General features: G+C 43.4%; 2 protein-coding genes across 2 annotated transcripts in view; one reads left to right on the forward strand and one right to left on the reverse strand.

Annotated features, from left to right (window-relative positions):
• Positions 1 to 18,329: 18,329 nt before the first annotated feature.
• Positions 18,330 to 23,540, reverse strand: LOC118508119. Its single transcript, XM_036047627.1, has 3 exons — positions 22,173 to 23,540; positions 21,995 to 22,082; positions 18,330 to 20,832 (listed from the first exon to the last, which is right to left on the reverse strand). The coding sequence occupies exon 3, from the start codon at positions 20,310 to 20,312 to the stop codon at positions 19,425 to 19,427; it is 888 nt and encodes a 295-aa protein (XP_035903520.1). The 5' UTR covers positions 20,313 to 20,832; positions 21,995 to 22,082; positions 22,173 to 23,540; the 3' UTR covers positions 18,330 to 19,424.
• Positions 23,541 to 26,309: 2,769 nt separating this feature from the next.
• LOC118502502 (NACHT and WD repeat domain-containing protein 2) overlaps positions 26,310 to 27,648 on the forward strand; it is an 8,107-nt gene continuing 6,768 nt past the window's right edge. The window contains exons 1-2 of the mRNA XM_036034735.1: positions 26,310 to 26,534; positions 26,708 to 26,796. Coding sequence (XP_035890628.1) covers positions 26,432 to 26,534; positions 26,708 to 26,796 — 192 coding nt within the window. The 5' untranslated portion in view covers positions 26,310 to 26,431. The remainder of the gene's footprint in view (positions 26,535 to 26,707; positions 26,797 to 27,648) is intronic.

Raw genomic sequence — 27,648 nt, forward strand, 5'->3', positions numbered from 1 at the left:
TCGAGTCCGTTCTCCGGCAATCGGTTGTAATAAAATAAAAGCGTAAATTCAAAGCACCTTCCGAGTGGACGCCGGGCCGTTGGAATCTGCCAGTGTTTTGCTGCTGTCGGAACCAACTCCTCTCCCGGGTGTGTGTTGTGGGGGAGAGGGAGGAGGGAGGGAACGGTGTGTACAGGAAGGAAGAAACAACAATACAGCGAGCGGCATCAAACATCAACACTGCCCATCCGTCCAGTCCGGTCGGCTAGTCCGGGTACGTACAGCTACAGCTGTTGCACCGGGTGGCTGTGGAACCGGTGTGTTACGTACGCAAGCAGGGAAAGAAAAACAACGCCGTACCGCCCCCCCATCTGAAACCGGGCGGCAGAGTAGGGTTATCGTCTAAAATAACAAAAATAGTCCCTTAAGTCATTTTCCTATATCATCAATAGAAATGTCTTTCGGTTCGGGCATTCGGTTCGGTTCATCAGTGAGCGCCCGGTAGTTTCTGTTAGTTTGCGATGGCCGCACTACAGTGATGGGCATGGTGTTTGCTTTTTCCTAAAATAATAGCATTTTAATGGTAGCTTTTTTATACATGGGAGGAATATTTGAATATTTTGAAATGGTTCAAGACTAGGACTTGAGTCTTTGCATTGTTATATCAGACAAGTCGCATTCATCTGTCATCTGATCCTCATCCATCAAACTCCTATAACCATCTTCACTACTGGCTTCAAAACGTTGGATATAACAAACGAAAGGTTGTAGGTTCGATTCTCATCCGAACTCTTGGTCGATTGTTTATGCCAATTTATACAAGAGGCTTCGAATGTGATCGGTCTTCTTTCCTTTTCCCTCTTCTTCGTGATCTCTGGCTCTCTTTCTTTCTTCTTTTCTCTTTCTATTTAGCTTTTATTTAGATTCTTAATTTCCATCCTTTCTACCCTGCACTTGTATAAGTTTTTTAGCTTCCACAATACAATCTATCTCTTAGTGACTTTAATAAAAAATGTATATGCCCTTTCATGTGCCCTTGTAGCCTTAAATCATAACTTTAAAAATTAGATTAATGTATCGGCTCGGTAATCGACAACGAACACGCACATGGTTCCACGTGCTACAAATATAAAGTGACAGTTGCATATGGTATTTAATAGGCTAGATAAATTCATTATCAGCTATAAAATTGGTGAAATATTTGAAAGAAATGTTAAAAATCTTGGCTTCTACGTGTATCACTGCCATAAGTAACAAGGATCGTCTACTGGATGGTCTCATAGCACTCTTCCAAACGTCTCAGGCAGCACACCGAAGATAGTGTGATCGAATCTCGTTTCAATTTTGCTTTTCTGGACTGAAAATTGTTAACGTTGCTCTCTTTTTCTCTTGCGACGTCGCTTTTCCTTACTTTTGTTTTTATTTGTAATAAATGAGACACTTTCCATAAGTATGCGCTGTTAGTTGGTGCATCAGTGTAATTCGCGAACCAGTCAAGGAAAAGTACCAGGAGGAATGTCCATGTTTCGTGCGCGCGCGACATTCGATACGAAAGTTGTGACGGTCCAGTTTGAGATGACCAGCATCATCATGCACGATCGTGTGCCGTGCATGTTACCTGCTTCTTGAGCACTCTCTCTCTCTCCCTCTCTTTGTTACCTCCGAATACAAAATCCGTCGCACAATGGCCAGTACCACTCGTCAACTATTCGCGCACACATTTCCTTCCCATCAACAACGACGAGAATTCCAAATCATGTCGCTAACAAAAGGGAAATGACGCACTGGAGGTAAGCAAAAAGTGCAAGACTAAGAGAGAGAGGGAGAGAGAGGTTCGCTCCGTTTTCATTCGACGTCACGAAACCGGGACGGAGTTTTATTCAAACAGTATCACCTTCAGGGCAGTTTGCTGTCCCCGTGCTTGCTTGCACTGCCAGCGTTGACGTTATTCTGTCGGTTCCGATCGTTGCAAATATTTTCACAAATGACGACGACAACACAAATGGACCTGTTTGGAGGTGTATATGACTTTTTTGTTGTTATTTCATACTCCATTGAATGGTCGTTGAGCTGGCCTTGTCTACAAAACAAACAAAAAATACACCCCATTCACGCAGCTTGGTCTAATCCATTCACCCTTCACACGGCGAAGTAACAGCCACACACACCTACACACCCCGATGTCCGGTAACAGATTCGATGAAATTCCAATGGTCCATAATCACCTTAATTAATTTTCCAACGCACCACAAAATCTGTGGCCCAACAAACCAGGGCGGAAAGGTGGTGCCCCGAAGTGATATTCGGAAAAAAACAAAAAACACACTTTTGACACGAGCGAAATGTTTCCCCTCTATTTGTCTTCCATTTGGAATGGACTTGGTGTGGTTCTCGGGTTGCAGGGAAGAACGACAGCACCACAACATGCATGACATTAGGGATCGGGTTTTGCTTCCGGTTTTCCATTCCCTCACACGAATGCGTACGTAAGTACGGCAGAACATTCCACCAGAACGTTTACTTCCAGCACGAGAAGTAATGAAACATTACTCAGACAGCGGTACAAAAAAAAAGGCGTCAGTAAGAAAAACTCTCACTTGGACGGCTTTTTGGGTAAATTTGCTTTTGGGCATTTTTGGGCCAGCTAACGGCACGACGAAGGCAAACAAAACAAGACAAAAAAAAACCGAGCATACCAACCACTGGTCACAAAAATCGGCAAAACTGCTGACACTTGCTCTAGACAAATGGACCCTTTTCTTCCCGAATGGTCCGCTGGTCGCAAGGAAGGGAGCAAGCGAAGGATTTGCTGAGATTGGATAATTCCATGTTTTTCCACCGACGAAATACGACTGGCCCGACGGGTGGACGGAGAGTACAACAAACGTACAGCACAGCTTCGGGATGTTAATAAATTAAAGGATATCAATCATATGTCTTTTGCTGGGGAGGGTGGATCGAACGGAATTCCGGAAACAGGTCGGCTTTTTTTGCTATTTTCTTTGGAACGGAGTTTGGAAATGTTCTTTGCATATTTACGTTTTTTAATTAATTATTGACGTTAAGTGTTTAGAGGAGTTTGAAATAAATTGTTTAATAATCTATTGTTTTCTTCATCTTTCATTCTTCTCATTTTTGTCCTTCTTTTTCTGGTACCTGGGACTAAACCCTCAGGAGATTCTCGGTGCCTTTACTGGCTCCTACTACTCTTGCGGGAGAAAGACCTGTCCCGTGTGGAGATCTCGATCACTTACTTTACTCATCCTTGCTTGTCTTATTATGGAGAGAAATTGATTTTAAATACCTCTGAATAGCGAAAAAAGACCAGAAAAAGCGTATTATTGAGAGTCTTCCGTATCAGGCGAGATTTGAACCCATATCAACCTTTGTTGTTAAGCCATACGCTACCAGTAACTCTATTTAAACTCTCACTCGAGATTTGATATAAATTGCTACTTTTATAAGCTGTGCAATAGCTTTCGTTGCTTCTCGTATTGAGCTACATTTGTTATTTTATCTTCCTATCATTTTAATATATTTGTATTGACCCTTCATTAGGACTGAGACGGAACATCTAAATTCTTGAATACTAAATTCTCCCAAAAATATCAAGTGTATCCGAAATGACCATTGAAGAACTCATGTTATACTCTGAAATGTCAAATTTAAGTTAGGATATTCTGAAGTCCAAGATGATGGACCTCGATTCCTGAAGATATTGTCATTATTCCACCTTGGCATCCTCTTTAGAAATAACGTCATTAAAGGGACATAGCTGAGATGCGGTTAGATCTAGTCTGATCGTGTCATGCTCCAGTGTATCTCATTTAGCTAGGTCTATCTGGAGACATTAATCTCCGGATATCTCTAGTCTATCACTCATGACTGGCCTTCCTCGTCAGCACCTAGACATTGCAGGTATGAAAACTTCACTCCTCAAACACTTCGCCGGTTACTTTTTAACACAAGTTAGAATATCAAAAATCTGTGTAAGTGTTAGCAACGGATTATCCACATGGAAATTAAATGGAAATCTGTGATCAACACAGAAGTCCTTACTTGTTCATTTAATCCAGAAATGATCCTCATACAATTTTTGTTCATATATAAGCATTATTTCCCCTATTTTCTCGTGGCAAATCATGTGCCATGAACTCTCCTTACTATGCTCTACCAACAATACTACAATCTTGCCAGAATCTCAAGCAATATTTGTCTCATGTTCCCCATACCTTACCAACTTACGACACTAACTTACCCAAAACCAGCATGCAACCACCCTGTCATTGTCATTGCCAGTGGAAACACAGTGTTCCGACCACAAGGAAATGCTTATATCTGGCTACCTAATCATCCATTCCATGGCGGATCCCCAACCCCCACCCAAATCGCAAATCGTCCCGGGAAAGTGATATTATCTGGTATCCCTCGGTAAGTGCTCCCCTGTTCCGCTATGGGAGAAGTTCGGTGGGGTGTGTTTGAAAACTCCCACAACAATGCTGAAGCGAAAGCCAGTCGAGGCGGTTTCGAAAAAGCATTCCCAAACATTCCGTTGTTCCAATTGATTTTCGTATTTTCCTTCACATGTTATTGCTTTATGTTTATCGCAGCCACTTCCCAACTCCGGTAGCTCAGTGCCGTTCACTGGGACCGCTTTTATGATCGCTCCGTACCAAAGTTACACTCATAAACCATTCGCCAGAAGGCACTGTGGGATTGTGTGAGTGCGTTTGAGCGATTGGACAAAAAATTAATTAAAAAGAAGTCTGTAAACATTAAGAAGGTGTCGTGAAATTATTGCAAAATGTATTTAGAAAAATAGATGCTTAAGTTAAATTCCTTATTCAATAGCCTGTATTCCATCAACGAATCGCCCATAGTTCACACATGCTGCCGGGAACAATCTGTACATACGAGCATTTTCCGTACCACTTGCTTATTTTTGCTTACAGTTGCTGTATTTTATTTTTTACTCTCCATAGCCCAGGCCAGGAGACCACAGCACAGAACTGCGTGTGTGTGTGTGTTTCTCAGTTCGGTTTGGTTTGTTTTTCTGCGACCCACATCCCATACCCCCACTCTGATTGTGTTTATTGCCCTAACATTCGCCGGCTGATGGTTATGATTGAAGGCTTCGCGCGGTGTCATCGATACAAAGTGCAGGGCCGGCACACTGTAAAACGCACCGAACGGGGGCCCCCGCCAAACCCATAATCGAAACTGTCGCAGTATAATCGGGCGAATAAAATTATCGTTAGATTTGAATGATTTGCGGCAGGAGAAACAACAAGCTGGGTGGGAACTAAAAAACAAAACCCTCAAACTGTCGTATGTAAAGTTTTTTTTTGATAAGTAAAGCGGTGATGATGCGTTTTTCAGGGATTCTTAAAGTGATTTTCGAGGGTATAAAGCGAGCGTTCACATGGTCAAAACAATGTGCGATTCGAGATAACCCGAAAGTGTGAACCATTGACGATTTGCAGGGCGATTTGCAGGGAGCAGGCAAAGCCGTCAACTGTGATGAAAATCGTGGCTGATGACGCTCGAAAATTATAAGTTAATATGTCATAAGCATGTGTAGATTTAAGTAATATTGATGTACAAAGCGATGAAGACAGCGAAAAAAATTCAGAGTTCCAAACTGAACAACGGCAAAAAGTTATTGTATTGTATTGAAATAAAATCCTAATTTTTATTAATTTATTTACAGAGGCTTTGGGTCTCTGAGCACTCACGCGCCTCTGAAATTAAATGTCATCCATTAAAGCTGCTCCTTTGAAATACCAACTGGAAAACCCTGTATTCTCAGACAACCACATGCAGATTTCGGTGTTCTTACAATAAAGAGGCTTCTAGAAACCAAACATGAGTAAAAAACATAATTAAATAATTCAAATAAAAGGAATAGCTATACAAGAAATATTGAATTATTATGGCACAAATGATTTCTTTGGTGGAGTCCTGTGTCGGTCCTATAAGGGTCTTATATAAGCTTTTAGCTATTTAAGTTATTTTCATCTCGAACTGATTGTTTTTAAACATATGGACAGTTGTTTTATAGTCAGAAAAAGGCTAGAAGCAGCTATAAGCGGTAAAAGCATTTCTTGAAAAATTTGATACTCATTCAAAAAGTGCACTTCTGTAGCAAAATCAATACAAAATGCCACCAGCAGCTCTGTCAACATATGTATGTCCGTGTGTCGATGTTTGTCAAAAAAGTCCAACATCGGACACAATGCAATGTAATATTTCGTCGCTATTGTTTGCTTTCGATACAATAGATGACCTATTCGCTTGTCGTTCCACAACGGACCACGCTTATCGGTTCATCCTCTTCGTTGAGCTTCTACATCTGGGGCTTGTATGAGATGAAGTTTCAAAAAAAGGACCCGAAAAAACAGCTCATATCAAGAGACAACGGCTGGAACAACAAGTCCGATGTCGATTACGGTGCTTCCAAAAGAACCTACGCGAAAGATACATTACCGAAGCGTTAGCAAATCGAACGCCAGGAGAGAAAAAAAAAAATCCTCCCCAAAAGAAACAATACATTCACTGTGCGCTTATGTACACAAAACCATTCGGAAGGTAATAACGGCCCAAACGCGCCATGGCTCTGGCCCCCAACTCACCCCTACCCAAGAGTAGGTCCGGATGGAAATCCGACCGACTGTCGTCGTGCCATCAGTCGCCGCCGTCTCTCAAGCCTGCCTTCAATCGATGCCATTTGACAGATGCGTGAAGCAAACCGAACCATCCCATCGTTCGGTCTGCAAACCGAACTGGCAAAACAAATAAATAACAGTTTTTGATTGGAATGCAAACACCTGCCACCGGTACAGCGGGACGATTCGTTGGCTACGATCATCTTCTTACCATCCGGACGGTCCAAAGTCCGAAGTGAGGACGAAAGGAAAACTTTACCGAAAAACCTTCTTCCATGCATGTTGTGATGTGTTTTTCCCCTAGATAAGCAATAACAAGAGAAAAGATCAACTCACACACACACACACGCAAAGGTTAATGGTCACTATTCACTTGGAGTGGTGAGCCAATAAAGTAAAAGCTCGCCGAACGAAATCAAAACAGCAACAACTCACGGGTAGGAAAATCGAAGCAAAACATCATAACTTTTCGCTCGCACTACAATCAGCCTTCATTTGTATTTGAAGCGGGATGGGACTGAGGGGCTAGGGAGCTGATAGGGGCACAGTATGCAAGGTGCAAATTTTTGTGGTGCGTGGCCGGAAGTTCAACAAAATCAACCGAGCCATTTGGAGTGAAAAGTGAGGGGTCGGTTGAGCTTGAGTGAGGGTGAGGGCGCCTAACGAGGAACGATGAACGTGACACGAAATAAAAATCGTGCCGTGCTTTTTTAATAGCTGCTTTAGAGTGCTTCCCTTAAGAAATGGGAAAGAATGTGAGAGAGTGTTGGGAAAGAAATGTGAAAGAGAGTCTCATTTTGAAATATGAATAATGGGTATGAATGAAGGAGTAAGGAATGTGTAAAAAAATATTATAATACTATTCCTAGAGCAAGAAAACATGATAAAACTATTTAATAAACATTATGAATTATTACAGCCACTAGCTACTATATCATAGTTGAGCCTTTCTAGTATTAAAAAGCCTTAACTGAATGAATTAAAGGGAATAAAGAAAGAAGTGTTGGCTCGCGTTGAGATTCGAAACCTGATCCAGCCGTGTTAATAGATCTTGCTCTACCGATTGTACCACCTTTCCAACCATTAAGGCTCTGCTTTGGATACTGCTTTTGTGAGTTGCAAAGCAGCTTTCGTTCTGTTAGAGAGTAAATGAATGTTATTTCACCCATTGTTTTACCATTTTTAACATGTTTTTATCGTGTATTGCTACTCTTACTGTTTTCCTTATTTGACTTTTATGTTCTACTCTTCTCTGTTTTTTAATACTTCTTACTTATTTTTAACATTTTTCTTTACTCTTATCTCTAGGTTCTTAGTGTTTCGATCCTTAGACTACAAGGTTATTGTTAGTTTATTAATTGTTACGTTAAATTTTACGATACAGTTCCTAAGTTTTGTGGTGAGAGATAAGTCTATGACTTATCTACTTATCACTCTAATAAACATGTGTATGAATATGAAAACAAAACTTAATTATTTTTTTGCTCCTTTTTTCCTCGTCAATGATGTGAGAAAACTATTTTAACAGTATTTATACACAAATGAATAACCCTTTGTTCTATTTATTCAATAACTTGATTTTTACACCTTGGATAAGAACAGATAAAGTTTTCCTATTGTTTTTTCTCTCCTTGTATTAATAAGAGGATATTTCATTCAGAATTTATTAGTAAAAAATGGCGAAAGAAACATAAATAAATACGAAAGAATAAGAAATCATGCCATGTGATAATATTACATAAAAATCAGTGAAAAATATAATCAGTAAAAATATAATATAGTAAATAAATATAAACAAAATTTTAAAAAATATTAATTTGTCGATAAAAACCTGTCTCTATCTAGCTTTATCAAGAGCACAACACCTTTTGCAATACAGCAAAAACATATCTTTAAATTGCGGTATTTTAGGAGTTGAATAAATCCCAAAATAAAAAATATATAAAATTGACCTGTTTCACAACTTTATGTGTATCAGTATGAGTATCAAACACAGAATATTAAAGTGAAATAAAAAGTTCGTCGCTTGCATCCTGAGTCGTTAAGTTATTAATTGAAAGTATCGTCTATTGTACAAACACGCAATGTTTCGCCCACTCTTTCACCCTACGAAATTCGAAACACAAAAAAGTTAAATGATTTGCTTAAAGAATTCTTGAACGCACAATCCAACATCATTTTTTATGGGTGGCCGCCGGAACGCTCCACGTCTTAAGCGCCAAAAACCCTCCGGAACGCACCCTAACTGCTAGCAAACAAATCTGTACCCTGCAAACCCCACCCCCCCCCCCCACAACGACTCCAACCGGATGAGCAGGGAAAGTATTTAAGACAGAGAGCGACACCCGACATTGTTCCGCGACTTCGGGGTCGGGTGAGGGGGTTGGTCGGAAAATTCATGAAAATTACCGATCGTTCAATTTATTGCGTCTGGCGCGCGGTTGCCGCCGGCGTCTTCGATTGTCTTCGGCGTTGGAATTGATTCGGGGACGGCCGGACGGAAGGTCAGCCGGAAAGACACACGCGCACACACACCGAGGGAGGACAATGGGAAACAACATGAATATCGATCGAAATTTTCCTGTCCGCGCGTGTTGTTGTCACAGGGCGAGAAGTGGTTTTGCAGCAACCGCTAAAGTGTTGATCGGCTGCTGGAGAAAACATGGGAACAATCCAAGCAACCGGTGCCGCGTGAGGTGGAAAAGCTTTGCGCCGAAAGCTTTCCGGAAAAGCGCTCGGTACATAAGACAACACGGCCAACCGCCGAGTACATAAGACGCTAGAATAACGAGCGAACGAGACCGGGCTGTGCTTTTTTATCGATCGCCCGCAGACGTCAACGTGGTTGTGTGTGTGTGTGTGTGTCGGGGTTTTCCTCTCCAATGGAATCTCCGTGTTCCTCACGGAACCCGTCCGGAAAAACCGACCACCGGGGGGAAAGATTTTTGCACTGGTGTAGCCTTAAAGTAAACAATCTCCGGTTGGTGTTGCCCTTCGCTCAATGTTTCGCACAGGCAGCACAGCGAACTCAGCAGCAGTCCTTCGGCAGACGCTTTTCAGCTCATGCGGGGAGTGCCGGGAAAACTAGTGGAAAGCTGGGGACGAGATGCTAATGTATTTCTTTCACGATTTACCGACCCGAGAGTGTCTGATTTTTGGTGCGTCTGGAAAATATACTCTTTTGGTTTTTTTTTTGGAGGGGACCGTTGTCTAGTCCTCAGCATTATTTTCCACACTCACACACCGGGAGTGCGATCCGCTCATGTGTGAATGATTTCTTCACCTATCCCCGTGTACCACAAGGGCCTGGGTTTTGGTGTGATTTTCCCCCGGTTTTTTTTTCTCTTCCTTTTCTGTTTGCTTTCTTCCACACCACTGTTGAGGCTAAGATAGGGGATAATTTTCCGGTGCGTTTTATTATTAACTGACCGTGGAACCTGGGTGGTTGCTCGATGGGGTCCGAGGATTTTTTGATTGCGTGTAATGTTTGCAACGGTGCGGGGTGGCCAGATCTGGTCGTACGCAACCGTGTGCATAAATTTTACTTTTCAAGTTGCGGAGCAGTTTGGGAGTGGGTAATGTGGGAGGCGTTTTTCAACCAGATTTTTCGCTCTCTGGCGGTCCCGGGATGGTGCCCTTTTTAAATACCTTGAGTAAATAGTGGTACGGATAGCGTTACGGCCAGCGTTGTTTGGGGCTGTTTATGGTGAAACGATAAACCTCATTTAGAACTTGGGATCGTTTGGGATTTGTTTTATTTTTTTACTTCACTTTTTTGTTGTTGAATTTTATATAAATGGTCCATCAATCTTGCACATTACGCGTAATTGATGAAATTGTTCTTATGGCTCTTTCCGGTTCTCCGATGAAGAGTGTTACTGGATCAGGGTTTCAGTTGCTACCTTAACGTTTCTTAATAGCCTGCAGTGAGATAAAACATGGAGAACTCAGCTGAGATATTGAGCTGACAACCTGTTTCTTATGCAAACTGACAGCATTGAGTAAGCGAAAACTGTCAACGTTTTCTTATTCAGTAAGGACGGCTAATATATGTGCTAAGTATATGTATGTGTATAAGTGGTAAAATGCTCAACTTTTAGTATTTTTTGACAGAAAGTCACAGCATTTATTTACCCACAAATATTTTAATTGACAGCTTATTTGAACGGAGGCTTACAGCTTTTGTTGATCCAAAAGCACTCAACTGTAATAATTGAATAATGTTCACTGTAATACATGGCAACTATTCTGGTGGAAACTGACTGCAGTTTTAACGAGAAAAACGATGAGAACTTAGCCAGCAATTTATGAACTACTAAGAACTGACAGCATTTTGGTAGATGAGTCATTAGATAACTGGAGCTCAGCTCCTCAGCTAAGTCATTTACTGACAGCATACTGTAAGCTAAGCTTAGGGCATTTTTGTGGGCAAAACATCTTCGAAATCTTGATGACGGCTCACCACAATTGAGAACTCAGAACAGGTAATTTTATAGCAGGCCTTCAATAGGATTTCTACTGAGACTTTAACTGGCATCCTTTAGCTGACGGCTTGTCACGATTAGTGACTAGTTCTTCAGTAAACTTTAAATTAATTGTTAAAAAATGAAAGCTTACAAAAACAAATTTTGGGGCGGTCTGGTGACCGAAGCAACAGCGGCGACGATCTTCACACGGCAGTCAGATTAAAATTAAGTCACAGAAAGCCATAAATGGCAGGCCCAGACCCTTTGAGGTTTTAATGCCAAAGAAGAAGAAGAAAAAAATCTTTATTTGTATTTATATCATAATAAACTAAATATTGATTAAATTTCACATCAAAAATCACACAATAAATCTGTTCGTTCACCGTGAAAAGATTCGGTTCATCGTGAGACCACACAACTCAAATTGCTCCTCCAAACACACACACACACACACACACACACACACACACACACACACACACACACTTTTTCACCGCAAAAGGATAATTGCTGTTAAGGATCGATGGCATACATAATTAATGTATTGACAATGCTCTCTACCACCGGTTTATTGATAATTTCCACCGACAAATCCCCCCTCACCGGTGTCTATTCATTTTAAAACACAAATTTTACTCATTGTTCGTACGTCCAACGTCTTCCGCAAAGAGCCGAAACCGAACTTTGCTAACAGAGTGCAAACAAACCGGTCGATGCCTACCATCCGAACCGCTGGCAGCTTCTTCAAATTTTCATGCCACCAAGGATCAAATGTTTACCTTGTAATAAACGTGATTTGCCACTGATGTTTACCACAGCAGCAGCTCTCACCACACTCCCGGACAATGCAGCACACCACGACAATGCGTAAAGTCATCCGAATAGGTGTATCGTGCGGTGAGCCATTCGGAACTCCGGGCCGCGCCAACGAACCAACCAGGTCGTAACGGCACACCGCGTTACCTTACCAGCTGGTGGTGAGGTGGTGGATTGCGCGGTTCTTCCAAGATGAATTTATAATTATGCATCCGCAAGCAGTATTTCGCATTGCATCCTTGGGAGATGATGATGATGATGAGGTGGCTGATGCGACGGTGTGTGCTGTCTTTGGTTTATTATTCTTTGTCTGTTTCCTTTCGGAATCATTTTTCTGGGGGTTTTTTGTTTTTTTCTATGTTCGCCTCCACATTTCCATTAGATTCGATTGGGAGGAGCGAGTGGTGGTCTGCGGTACAGCGGATGTAAATTATAAATGAGATATTCTTGATGAAATTATGGAAATAGCGACGTTTAAAGTTTTTCGCCGCTTCGTGTGTTTGAGTGCATGTGGGCCTTTTTCCTGTTGGCTTAATGGTGCAAGGCAGTATCTTTCACCTTCTGTCAGATTGTAAGTTTTTAGTACATACATTTTTTAAACATCAATATCAGCTCTTTTTTATTATTTTTTAAAATATTTAAATTTTATTCCGAGCTGTCATGTGACACAAAACACTGTCAATGTGACACCTGCTCCAAACTAAACGTGTCAATCTCTACCAGCTACTCCAGCTCAGTATGCTCTGCCGATGTATCACCACGGTAGCAGCAGGCCGATTTTTACAAAATGCAAATGCGACAGTGAACAAGCACCAACCACCTACCGTGGGGCAGCGATGGTAAGGGTCTCCCGTTTGTTGATTGCTGCGTTGGTTCAATTACTTCGCGCGAAACGGATGGGGATGCATCGGCGGTAAACACAGCGACAGCGTGGAATCTGTTAATATCGCTTTACGCGTCCCCCCCCCCCCACGGTGTCGTGGCACGGGGTGCAACATAACAGCGCATCCTATTGTTCTTAATTAAGGAAATAACTCCGAGCAGATTGTGAGCACATAATCAACTTGACTGCAGGGGGAGTGTGCCTGGCAATTGGATCAACTTGGTGACGAGAGAGCCGTTGGGATTTCGAATCTTTCCCTCTCGTTGGAACTGTCATTGATACCGAAGCATCATAGGGTGGCGGGTACATTACGTTTGCAGATTCTATAAGTAGAACAAAACGGTGGTAAGGGGGAATTAATACAGTTTGTTCAAAATATGTCATTCTTGCGAAATAGATCTAGAGATGAAAGGAACAGTAGGAATGGAAGTAGTTGGGAAGGATTATTCCTTAAAATTTTCTTTTTTGAAGGATGCGATCGGTTTTAATGCATCTCTTCGTGTCGTGTAAGGTCGTGGATAAGATCTCATCACTTTAATTCTCATAGCAATACCGTGGCTCGTGATCTGACAAAATTTGGCGACGCTCTGTACAGGTATTAGTAGGTTAAAATCCTTAAGATCTATTATCCTCAAACCAAAAGCGAATATAGGAGATGCTTGGATGTTTTGTTAAAGTTTGCCTCAACCTTAGAGGTTAGAGGTACCTGACGGTTAAATCTGGGCTTTTAAATTACTTATAGCATTAAAGGTACTATTAAGGCGTTTCAGAAGATGCCTTCCACTTTGACTCTGACCGGAGGTACCTGATGACCTGGTTTGATTGCTAGCCCAAAGGATTTTAACGAAAAATGGAGTATAGAGGCAAGCAAATCATAATAAGGATTGTAAATTAAACGGTACAATTGATGAAGAAATCATGTGAGGCCTAGATAGAATATATCCGCATAGTCGTCCAGTAAGTCCTCCAAAATACAGGGATTTAGAGAATAAAATCTTATTTGGGTTTTGTTTATAAGGATTACTCGTTGAACAAAAGGATCCTGGAGGAATATGTTTAGGGATATTGTAGGATCTACCACACCAAATCGACCTCATTTCTTTCCCTTATGCTCATCATCTTCGGCTAGATAGGTAGTGCTCTAAATTATATACCATATAATGAACAAATTGGTCAGCAAGAGCCTAACAGGAAGGAAGCTGGATGTATCTCAACTCCACTGTGTCCTCACTGTTAGGAAGAGCAGACTTTCTAGACCCCAAGCACTTCTTCTTATTCTCGGCTTAACCGACCTCTTAGGTCATACCTGGCATTTCTGGCTCACTAGACTTGTTGATACTACCTGGTTGAAGAGTTGCATTGGATTTGAACTCTGGTCGTGCCACTGTCGCCTCCACTACTGGACCACCCCAATTACATAATAAAAGAGTCCTCACACGGCCATGCCCTCACCATATCCTTCACCTGAACGATGAAAGCACGTGCTCCTTCTTCCAAAAATCTAATAACACATCATCTCGTACGAGCAATGTTTGAGCAGATTGATTTAATCTTTTCAAAAACTCAATAAAACCCTTTCGGTGGGATATTTTTCAATATTTCATAAACTTGATTAACACAGTGCTGACAGTGCTGAATACAAAGCGACTGCAAATATGCGACTGCTGGCATACCATCAACTCAGACATCTCCACGTCCACTGTTCGTCCAGGGCACTCTTAACTTTCCAGCTGCAATAAACACTTGAACTCTGCAAACAAAAAAGAAACAGGAACACACACACGCACTCCTATCCACCTCAGTTGGAGTGAAAAGTTTGCGCTTTCCATTATCGGCCCCGGTAAACAATTGTTGATGCCCGTGTTGTTACACTGTTCTTCGAGCTAGGGGGGGGATGTATCATGCTCTTGAAAATTTTGTAACAACACACTCACCCCATCAAACACCGGTCCTTAATGGGAGGCGACTGTCGGACACCGGAACAGGGGGCGAAATGGAGGTTCGGAAAAGCGAATTTATGAATCAATGTTTGCACATTTCTCACGCGCTGTTCGGCCGTACTTGCCGTACGAGCGAAGGGTTGCCGTACTGTTTCCATAGCGATGTACTGAACTTTTCCCATTTCCTTGAGAGGGGTTCTAGAGAGGGAGAGAGCGAGAGAGAGAACCAGCCAACAGCTGCCGATGATTTACGAATCAACATTGTTAAGTTTGTGTTGCCAAACTCGGCCGCTTTTGTTTGTTCATCAGAGCTGTGTTTTCTGAAGCAACTTTTGCAACTGCAACTGGAGATCACCTCTTGTTCGCTAGTAATGTACCATCGCGAATAGTACGTTATTGTTGGTAGCTTAATTTGCCAACCACCGCCGTCGACAAACCTGTCAACGCCTTCGAGACGGGGCCGACAGTCAATCAAAGTCTTTCGCCAGTTCAGTCCGCCGGCTAATTACGCCACTGCAAAACGTACCCGGAAATCGGTATGTGACATATTGTGCCCACCAGTCCCAGTTGTGCGCCATTTAGAAGCGTCGCTTTCTTTTGCCGCCCACATTCCGTTCCGCTGGCGGGGGATGGAAAAACGGGTCGTTTTTCGGTGGCAAATTGATTTAATTGAGGAACAACGTCCACGGCCGTCCACCAATATCGTTTTTTTTTTTGCTGCTGTACAAGTATGGAATTCCGACACTTTGTTTTAGGTGTGGAATCTTGATGCTTGGAGCCACTGCCCCCGGGGGAAGTCTCGGTTGTGGATGCAAGTAAACGCGTCGACCGATGGTAGTAGACCATCGGTCAAAATCGACACCGAGCACCGAGGCCGTCCTCTTACGAAGGGCTTACACACGGCTACGGTACGGTCCACCCGGTCCGTACTTGTAAAAAGGTAAAAATATTTGCTTATCCATCGAAAGGATTGCGGCACGGGTGTTTTTTTTTTTTTTGTTGAACGCTGCCACTTGCTCTTGGGTCTTTCGCGGTCTTCTCGTACCGGGCTTCTCGTACGGCCGCAGTGTTCGATGTTTATTTGCTCTTGTCGGAAGCTATTTTGCGCTCATCACACTTCGCAAGACCCGGCCCCGGCCGTCCGTAGATAGAGGGAACACATTGTTTCCGTAAAGGGGCTTGCTGAAGCAGAGAGAGAGGCGAGTGCCGTCGAAACGCTGGACTCCACCGAATGCGGATGGACGCGAAGGACCACTTTTCGGACGCGGGCCGACCGACAAACTTCCCAGCAAACATTGCCCGTCAGCTGTCCCTCTTGGAAAGCGGGATGGGGGCTGGTGTCGATGTCGATATGTGTGGCCCGTTCCGGCGTTCCTTTTGGAGAATAATTGAAATTTCCATCCACCCGGGGGATGGCCGGGGAGGACCTGGTTTCTCTACCGACGGTGTCCATTAATCCCGTTTTACGAACGGACGGAGAATCGAGCGCCTTGCAGAGTCGCTCAGGACACAGGAAGCAATTATTATTACTTGGCCCCATCAATTGATTGTTTTGGTCGAACTCGTGTGTCGAACGGTTGGGCTTGTTCCTTGTTCTGTGTGTGTGTGTTTTTTTTTGCAGTCTGCCCAATTTTTCCCAATTTTCACCAGCAAACCTTTCGATATGCTTCTTCTGTTTGCTTTTACCCAAATCTTTCCTTTCCATTTCGTTATTCGATTTTTCCCCCCTCGGAGAGAGGGTATATTCGAACGAAAGGCAAGTGAGATACTTTCTGGACCCAGCCGTCGCCATCGACATGTTTACATGTTTGCATAATCTTTATGCTTATCAATCGGACCTTATAAAAGCTTCAATTTCATCTGGCAATCGATTATTACTCACCCTTTTTGTTTTCTTTTTGTTCTAGGGAAAGTTGAAACAAGACAAACAAAACCCAGCTCTTTCCAACGGCTTTCTGCTGGGTAATGGGTAATTTTTCGCGAATGCTTTTAAAATTGTATAAAAGGAAGATAAAAACCTGCATTTCGGCACGTAATGCTGATTGATACATATGGAAGGAAGATGGAAGCTGCAATATCTGATGGTGGATTTACTTATCAGATTTCTTTTAGCGATGAAGCAGAGGGATAAGTACCGAAAGATTATTTTAGATAATTGGGAGACTTCATGGATAGTCGGCAACCAATAACATGGATATTAAGATGACGCACAGACACCTCTGAGACTTGCCCTAGGTCCAAAGGTGACGAAACTCGTTGGTGAGTTCGTTTATGACACTGGAGGTCCTAACCCGAACAGGGTTTAGCCAAAAGAGGCTTGAGAACTGAGATGAAGTAATGCTGAGATCGGATAGCATACAAACAATTGGCCCGGCACCAAGACAAAGATTAGCCTCGTATACTGATTAAATTAATAACATACAGGGCAGTTGGAAGTTGCATTAGAAGCTGTTTGACAGATCACAGAATTTGAACGCTGCTTAGCTGCTGTATAAGATGCTACTGTATGCACGATCGGCAACGAGGAGAAATAGGCTACTTGGATCGAAAGACATTGCTGAAGCTTTCTCTTCCAGTACCTCTCGCAATTGCGAAGTAAACCCAACACTGAGTACGAGAAGATACAGTGACCGGCAAAATAAAGGCCCCACCACACCTTCCTTTTTTCAATATCGCCCATTTTTGCTATTTCCAAATTAAACTTGTGTGATTAAACGTAGGTGATTAAAAAGCTAAAAAGTAAAAGTTTAATTTATCGCAATTAATTACTATATCTAATGGAAGTCTATAGTTTCCCAAGCGTCATCCAGTGTTTCTTTAGAAATACTTTGCTTTTTTAGCAACACCAGTTTGTGTAGTTGTATAAGCTGTCTGCTTCAGCTCGTTATCCTGTTGAAATACGATACGCCTACCTTGATTAAAGACACTAACGTTATTTGTCTGAAGAAGATGTTCCTAACGTTTTAACTATTGATACTCCGATCTAATTTCTTCTGGCTTCAGTTTGAACCAAATAAATGGGGTCTAAAGTCTGAATAAAGCTCCCCACTTACGAGCACTCACTTTTCGGAACTGAGATACCTAAAATTCAGGTTAAAAATAAGGTTGAAATAGAAATTAATGTTGTAATAATAAATTATAATAATAATAAATGAAAAAATATTAGTAACAAGTCTGAAAAATATACCCGTTTGGATATATTCAGTAGCGAAAAGTGAGTGCCAGTGAGTGGGGGGGGGGGGGGGGTGAGGGGACCTCTATTCCAATTTTAGCCCTAAATGAATTTAGAAAAAGGAAGAAGTATGTACTTTAGTTTGTCGGTCACTGTATGATTGGGTGGTAGTCAAATGGATAGAAGTGAACCATTTAACAAACAAACATTAACATACAAATTTGAACAAGTTTATTAAAGATGAAATAAATTTAAAACGTTTATCTGAAAACGAATAAAAGTAAAAGAAGAAACTAAAAAGAGCAAAATAATAAAATGTCATCAGTAGGAAGACCTGAAACCATATCCTATTTTACCCCAACTAATGCTCTCGCCAGGCAAAAGGATACGCAAACGGACAAGAAAAACTCGGCCCAAGAATGTTTATAACGTGCTTTATTTTTAACCTTCCTTGGGGTTTTTTGGTTTTGTTTTAGCCAAAGCCACATACGACTGTCACAAATTGGTTGGGGCTCTCCTGTTCACGGGTGATTCTGTTACTAGCTCGATACAAGTGTTCCAATGCAATAAGTTATGCGTTTCTAAAGGGGGGGGGGGGGGGGGGTGAGGGTCAGAGTTTACAAACATCATCATTACAATCATTCTCGCGATCCCTGTTGTCTACACGATTAATCGGAATGTACGTTACGCTACACGAGTTACGGGACTGGGACCAAATTGATTCCTTCCGCTGCAGTTCGCTCTTATACCGATCACTACGAATATATATATATATATGCTTGGTTGTATATATATATATATATATGGATGTATTTATATACCGATGAGTGTTGTATATTATCTAATCAGTCTAGATTAATCACCAAGGTTTTCCTTTTCAGCAAAGAGATTCTTCGTCTATGTGTATGTCTCTGTGGGGGTCTTCTTTTGATTATCTATTCTGGAATTATCAAACCTTCGCCGTTGTGTTTATGTTGTTTACTCGACTCGAATATTCAAAATTGTGTTCGTTTTTTTTTGGTTTGCATATTAATAGTTCGTAGCTTTTCGTTCAGTGGTTTACATTTTCATTTTAAACTGTATCGATTCTTTTTTATCGATCGTCTTGATAGGCATCAGTTTCATTTTCACCATTCTTCAATATGTTCCTTCTTAAGTCACAATGCAGCAACAAAGCCGCGCAGTACAACGATCAGAGAAGCATTGTTTAAGGTGGCAATAATTTAATTTTCAAAATCAAAAATAAGTCTTCAAACGAATTGAAAGAAAATGGAAGTTTCTATGAAACCAGCATTCATTTTCCACATATCCTATTACCTTGTATTTCCTTCATTGTCCCGTGTGTCTGAAACAAAAATGTCCCCCTACAGACCAATCGTTTATTAGCACCCCTGTATTGCATCCCATCCCACGGTTGATGTACGTATGGTGAATCGTATATAATCCTACCCTTGTTTTAAGTCTTGAATCATCATGTGTAATCATCACTCCCCTCCCAAACTTCTACTCCGGGAACGCTTTCTTGTCCACGTTGTTGTTGTCGTCGTGCATGGTGCCGGAGCTGGTCGGTGAGAAGGGTGCAACGAACTTGTGCTGCTGCTCCTCGTACAACGCGCCCGGAGTTCCCGGCGGTAGCGGGCTGTGCGTGTAGATGCGCGTATCGGCCAGCGCAGGACCTCCGGTACTTCCCGAGCCCGGGCGACGCATAATCCAGTCCGGACTGGCCATCCCCGGGCAGCAGTCGTCCGGTGTGCTCTTGTTGCCATTGTTCAGGGCAAGGGCTCGCTCCATCTGGTCCTGATCGTCCAGCCCGAGCGTGCTTCGGATGCGCCGATTGATGGCCTCAGCCGTTAGCGTGTAGTTAATCGGGCTGAGCAGATGATGTCCACCGGCGTACGGATCGAGTACTTCACTGGAACCGGCTCCGGTTCCTCCACCGCTTCCTCCCGATCCATCGAGCAACGAGCCTGAACCCCCGCCCATCCCATCCACACCCCCACCAACAAACGCACCCCGCAGGCTCTTCTCGAACGAAAGATATGCATTGTCATAGTAGTTGGCGGCCACCGCTGCGGCGGCCGCTGTTGCTGCGGCCGAAAATTTGGCCTTCTTGGGAACGCCCGGCACCAGCTCCCCGCCGGGTGCACCCTGGAAGAAGCTGGGCAGATCCGTATGCCGGTGGGACCGCTTCCGGGGATAGTCGGGCAGGGTTCCGCCATGATGATGGTGGGAGTGATGGGCGTGCGGATCGTTGCCCGGCGAGAGTGGAGACGGTTGACGCAGGTCCAGCGTTTCGTTGTCCGGCAGGGCCGCGGCCCGAAATGCGGACACCAGCTGACTCTCCAGCGCGGACGACGTTTCCGGTCTGGTTCCAACAACGACCACAAGCATGTAAATCGCGTGTAAAAGGGAATGTAAACGTGCAATCAGTAAGTGAGGCAAAGACAGCACAAACAAAATGTGACCCAATCGTTTGTTTTTGTTTGTTTGTTGGGAAGGCTTTGCGGTTTTATCACACTTTTATGCACACATACGCAAAAACTGATGCTGGATCGATGGAGGTCCGACGATGTCCGACGAATTGCTCAATGGTTAGACGCGAAGATATGGCGGTACAACAACAACAACGAATAAACCGAGAGTGGTCAATCAACCACCATATTTACCTGCATCCTTGGCCAACGGATGGTTTGGCCCACACAAAAATCATACTCACGCGAATTCGCTTGGCAGCACACATTACCAATGGGGGTTCTCGCTGAATGAATCGGTGTTATCTGTGTCCTGCTTCCCATACCCGTACGGAACCCGGATTACAAACCATTGCACTTGGTGCTCAATCAACTGTGGACGATACTGAAGTCATCTTCGAAAAACCCGGAAACGTATAAAACAACCAGCTTGAGAATTTCTGAAACAAAAAAGTTCGAGCACAACATAGATTATATATACCACCTTATATACCACCAAAATGCTGTCGGTTTTTGACAAACTTCCACACAAAACTTACAGCATTCATTTTGACCGGCTTTAATTTTCCCCCGTTTTGTTTTATTAATATATGAAACAATACTATAAGTAAATTGAATTTATGGAAACAAAAAAAAGAACAAAAAATAATAGATATAAGCTCGCGATAGTTTAATGGTAGTTCGGGCTCTCTTCCTTCACACGTCAGTATCGGTATCAAATCCCGATCGGGGGAGATCAAAGACACTTGGCTTCAGCTACATACGGGCCAGTAAAGGTCAATGAACGTTTGAAACGGTGTTCCTTAACTGAAATTCGCATTAGAATGCCAAAAACAAAATTGTGAACTGTTTCTGGGTAAATTTTGTCTGATTCTTCTGGAGGAGTTTGCCAATCAGATCGAGCCTTAGATTTATGGACTTTATTGTTTTTAATATTATTTTTTATCGTCTTAATAATGTTTAATCTTTTTTATCACTTTTTATTCCTTTAATGTTTTTCTTCTCAGACATTAGCAATTAGGTCTGATTTTTTATATTTAAGCGCAACTTTTAGCTTACTATACTTTTTTTTTAAATTATCATTTATTTATAGAGGTTTTGGTTTTTTGTTAACAATTTTAAATTAAATTTTTGTTTTATTTTGTTACATTTTTACTAACAATTTATGTGTAAATGTAAATAGTATAACATTTAACCCCTTTTTTTCCTCTGTCTCATCTTTGGCACTGTAAAACTTAGAAGGTCTGCTATTTCTCACATATTCTTCTATTAGATGGGCCTTTTCTAGCAAACCAGCCATTTCTTCTTCATCATTCTTGGCCTAACGAACTCTTAAGGTGCTGCTTGCCATTTCTAGCCTAGACTAGACTTATTGTTTTACACTGTGAGAAAACGGTCCAAATGGGATTTGAGCCCCCGGTTGCGACCACCCATCCAATCCGATCCGATCCAACCAAGCCTTACAATTCGATTTCCTTCGTATTTCTACAAGCTGATGGAATAATGCAAACATTGCCAAAATTTCTTCACAAAACGAAACTTCAGAAGTTCTTCCTGAGCGAGTCACAATTTTCATCACTTTTATCTGGCTCATTTACTTACCTCCTATTGAGTTGGTATTTTTAACTATTGTTGTGATTGTTGATAAACCACGGAGAAGGAAGATGATGACGTGTGCATTTGAAACACACTGAAACACATAGCATACAGGTAAATGAGGAGAGCATTATAACACACTTTGAACGGATTTGTCCCAACAACAAAACGAAAAGCTTCACACCTTTTCTTCCAAACACATTCAGTATACAAACAGAAAAACTCCAAATGCTTCTTAACTCCACTAAACTGTTGATTGTACAGAGGCGAATTTTTTGGCGCCATAGGACGGGCACCCCGGGCGCACACGCAAACGCACGGCCTTTGGTTACGGGCAAATATCGGCCTAACCGGCCAGATACCGGAGCCCACACTGACCACAATCACGTTTCCAGCCACGAGCGCCACTGATGGGCAACTGTCAAACTTCGGCGGCCGTTTGCCGAACACCGGCTGTACGAGTGTTGCTCCGTGTCCCCGATGGCGCCGTTCCCCATCCATTGGTTGGCGCATGTCAACAGCGAATGCCCCGAATGCCGAACGTTCGGTTCGTGTCCGAATCTAGTAACGGGCATGAATGAATTCGTTGACGCGCCAGCTGCATTCCAAGGCGCCAGAGCTTAGACAGACCACAACAACAACAAACACGGACCACGTGCAGCGGGAGGATTTAGCGCGCTGCATTCCCACCGGTAGAGCAACTGACCGTGAGCGCAAATGCAACTCCTCCCTATCGGGCATTTGTCCTCAACTCACACACACACAGGCACACACAGGCAAAAGCCACAGCCATTGGCAAGCGCCACCTTCTCTTGGGAGGCTATATAATATTATGCACATTTATTGTTATTATTTTCACTGTTTATATACTGTACGGCGCGCCGAGAACAAGGTGGAGTAAACTGTGGTCGAGCGAAATAAAATGGAGACACGCAAGCCTGGGAAAACGGTGCCTTCGAGGGCTCTGCTGCTGGCGATGGGGCGTTTCTCTTAGTTGCTCATCATTAACGGCTATACAACGGACACTAGAAAGCATCGGTCGTATTCGCTTGAAGTAGCAGAAATTCTAGAGCTCCTCTTTATGCATCCCACGTAATTGATTGAGCATTTCTCCCTGATGAAGAAACTATTCCCCAAGAGGGCAAGCATCCTATGTCCAGATGAAGAAGAAAAGGTATTCAAAGTTGACCAACGAAACTTTCTTTCACTTCAAGAATCACAAAACCATCGCTTTCTGCTTCCAACAACTCCTATTTTATTTACCTCAATGTTTCCCAATTCCTGCCGATTGTCCACATCCCTTCCAGAACACGAACAGAACACACCCACACACATCCATCGCTCTGCAGACGCTCTGTGAACGGGAACAATGGTTGTACAGGAAGCTTACCTAATACCGCTTCCCAAACGCGCTAGATCGCCGTCCGAAACTCCAAATCCACGACCCAAACGAAAGTGTGTCCTAGCGTTGATGAGACCGGGGAACTGCACTGCACTGTGAAAACTGCTCGAAAGCACCGCCAAACACAGACTGAACGCGGTCCCAGCGCTATCCGGTCGCTTTTTATAGTGGGCCTCGCGTCACCACTCTCGCAAGTGCCTGTTGTTTGATGGCCGATTACGATCGTTTAAGCCAATTGCTGCGATCCATCATCAATGGCAGACGGGCTTGTTTGCCGCCCCCCGCCCTTCCGAGGCCAGGTCGAATGCACCATTCGCAGATCGTTAAAGGTTAAATTGAAAAATATCCGACCGCACCGCACTGGATGGAGCACCACTCCATTACGACACGCACGGTTAAATCTCGCCCACTGCTATTGCCCGGATTAATGCACCAGTTCCTGTGCGCACCTCGCACGGAATTGCTCGAGTTGGGATTGAGTGTTGCAATTGCTGTTGACGATAGCTTGCCTCACCACCGCTGGAAGCAAGCAGCCGCAACGACAAAGTAGCGATAAGAAACAATGCTTACAATTAATTAATGTGCACGCGAAGTCACAGTCCACATCTCCAGTCATTCATCTAGATTGCTGTCCAGCGGTGGTAATTAAACTGGGATACGCAGTTTCGGAAGATGTCTGCCGCTGCCGTCGACCGCCAATCTGCTATGAGTCGTACATTGTAGCTTATAAGTGAATATGAGTCTCCGCATCTGAACCTACACGATCTACAATCTGTTCTGAAACGAGGTGAACAGCTCATTACTAGCTTTTCAGGGCTCTTGTAGCATCATGTTTTGAATGCAAAATTATCGGAGTCATTGGAAGGGCTCATTTAGCTTGAGCTTAATGTTGTTTCAGGGCCAGATGGAGCCCAACTGACTTTTAGTGATCATTTAAGAGACTTGGACGAGACTAAGTCCACCAATGTACCCTTAGGACCTAAAGAAAGAATAGCCCGAGCAAGTTGGTAGGAGAGATAGACGACTTCGTTAGCAAAATCTTTTTCAGCCTCATTTTCAGATTTTCTCTCTGAAAATTTAACATCTACTGGAAGTCCTAGACTGAAACTTCTGTCTATCTGAAATATAGTCTACCTTTTGAGGTGATCTTCTATACCATTTGGATGATTTTTCTACTACGATGAGCTCAAACAGCAACAAAATAACCCGGACCAAGGATTTCCTCACCAACATCGGCCGCATTTTAGAACCATGGATCCTTTTCCTGGCTGCCAACCGGTCATGCTACAGCCTGAGGAAACTTCTCCACTCTAAATACCTGTCGCGACGGACGAAGCTGGAACTGTACAGAACATTTATAGTCCCAGAACTCACATACGCCTCTGAGACATGGACTCTGTCCAAAACTGACCAAGCCCTCTTAGTCGTGTTCGAGAGGAACATGCTGAGAAGGATCTTTGGCCCCGTATGTATGGAAGGACAATGCAGGAGCCGCTGCAATGACGAGCTCTACGAGCTGTACGATGATCTTATCACCGTGCAGCGAATTAAACTCGCCAGGCTCCGGTGGACGTCATTAGAATGACATCGGACGACCCAGCCCGTAAAGTCCTTTTAGGCCTTCCACACGGACAGAGGAGACGTGGCCCAAATTGAGATGGAGTGATGGCGTTGATGCGTCCGCTAGAACGGCCAGGATAATGGATTGGCAGACGACGGCTCTAAACCGTGAGCGGTATCGAGGATTGTTGCAGCAGGTCAAGACCGCAAAGCGGTTGTAGCACCTGATAAGTAAGTAAGCAGTAAGTAGGATCCTTTTTACAGGAATAGACCTAAGTCGGAGGTAACGGAAAGCCTCGCTATTCGCAATGTCTCGGTTCACAGGTGGAACTTTTACAGGAAGAATAAGTACAAAATGTCAAACGTCGTTGTTTTGGTCGTTGCTCCATCCACAACAACGTTCAGGAATGTAAAATTGTGTACTTTAATCCTTTTCAACTTTATTCCTTCCCTTTCTACCCCCGGAATGGTATGCAATTACTAATAACCCCTAAAAGTATGCAATCACCTTCACTATCGCTTACTTATCCTCGCCTACTGGTATTTAAAAAACACAAACACGATGTGAAATACTATACTAGTCGGAGTCGCCCTCTAACAATGAATAAAATTTTATTTAAAGAGTAAAAAAATACTAAATAAAAAAACAACAAAAAATGAATCAGAAAAGAATACGCCTAATCCGCCCTGCACTGTGTATCATCCGAACGGTGGGAATAACACCAGTGTCAAATGACAACACCGACCGCAATGCACCACTATTACTACCATTCCGATAGAAACCGAGCGCCCTCAATGAATGCATGGCAACCGGTCCACGCCAAACGCTTTATTGACGTAACTTTGCGAGCACCTCACCCCGTACGTGCTAGCTGTATCGGAATGCATCCGTCGTTGCACTTTCTAAGCACGAGTGTTGCATCCGGCCAAGGCTGGCGTGCCGGGGACGCGTAGTCAAAACAAAACTAAGTAAACATTGTCCCACCCTAATATGGTCGCCATCGCCGTCGTCGTCCTCGTCGTCCTTGCACAAAGCCGTCCTCACCCCGACTCCGACGGATAAGCATAAACGCCGGAACGCCCGGAAGCCAATGAAAGTGAAAACAAAGCGTACTCCTTTCCTGCCAGCGTACACCGCCACTACGCATTAGAACCTAGCGACCACATTATTGGTTAGTAGGCGAAATATGCCGGTACGCCGTTTCGGCATATGCCATTTCGCTCGGTTTTTTTTTGCGTTTTACCCAAATCCACAGCACCATGGCAACGGAACGTACCCGGGCATGGAATGGTTTGATCGAAACCTGCAACAATACCTGCAGTTCTGGCCGGTCGGGCTTCCGACCAGAGTTCCTGCTCAGACGTGCGACAGCGCTAGAATGCTCGACACCTGCCACGGTGGCAAGTTACCGATAGTGGAGTTACAACGCAACAGACAAACCAGCAAAGTTCTAATCGGCGAGTGGTTCTAAGCACACACAATGGATGACCGCACGATTGACACGATTTTTGCCGGTTCGATGGAGAACCTGCCACCGGTTAGTTCGAAAATTGTGCGCATCTTTACCAGCTCCACGTTCACAGGTATGGTTGGATGGTTACGTAACTGGGCTTTGACCATGGCGAAGGTTGTTTCGGGTACGGTCGCCGTACTGTCCTAGGGTGAAGGATACGGGTTTCCTTTATTTGGCTTTTTTTTTTCTACTGACGCATCCTTTCTGTTTTCTCTCGGTGTGCATGCTCGGTGTGGCTGGCAGATACGACCATGGAACGAAACAACCTGATGGCCAAATGCTATCCCAGAATCAAGGACTACTGTCGGGAAAAGCATGGATTGGAATTTCAAGTGAGTACTTCATAGCTGATCGCAGTAGGACATGCGCTAGCGTTTACTGGAAGATAGTATCTTTAAAAATCTTAAGTAGTTGGAGGACACAAAGAATCGTGGCCCGTCAAACCAAAGCTCAGCTTATTGATTTATTTAGTATCCTCCGAGTGTCTTCATTTGCGCCCTAACAGAAATACCTCCACACACATAAGCAGCTCACTCTCTAGCACTCCTTTTCCCCCCTTCTGTTCCCGACTACTATGACCGGTTAGATGAATGTCTAGCAACATAACAATGTGACAGGTTTGAAAAAAAACGTCAAAAAACGGGGTGGTCGTATACTCTCCGCCAGACAACAACAGCAAGCAGTTTCTGCTATGACGGGAGCGCAGCGCTGACAAATGACGTCAAACGCACATCACGCCATTGGTTTGAACTGTCCCTATCGGTCCTACCGCCGAATGTGGCCTCGAAATGGGTCAATAGTGTTGTGCAGAGTTGTTTGAACTTTTGCCATACTCTGCATACGCTTAGCGTGCGCAACTGCTGATGTCGAACGAGGGCAGGCAGACGTGTACTTCTTCTGCTTCTGGTGCGAGCGTTGAGATTTGTTTATGACACAGGGTAAATTGTTTTTTTTCTTTCTTTTGCGTCCTATGATGGAGAAGACTGCGTGTATCATGAAGCAATTGTTGTATGGAGGTTACGATTTACTTACTGCCACCTGCATGGATTTATCACTGTGCAGTTTAACGAGCCAACTAGGGCTCCCCTTTTGGTAGCTAATAAATTACAGCACAAGATGGCGTGCGTCACGCAGGTGCTTTGCACTATAAATAATTCCACCTACTGCAGATATTCTAACCGTTT

Source organism: Anopheles stephensi, chromosome 2 (assembly GCF_013141755.1).
Source record: "Anopheles stephensi strain Indian chromosome 2, UCI_ANSTEP_V1.0, whole genome shotgun sequence".
NCBI lineage: Eukaryota > Metazoa > Arthropoda > Insecta > Diptera > Culicidae > Anopheles > Anopheles stephensi.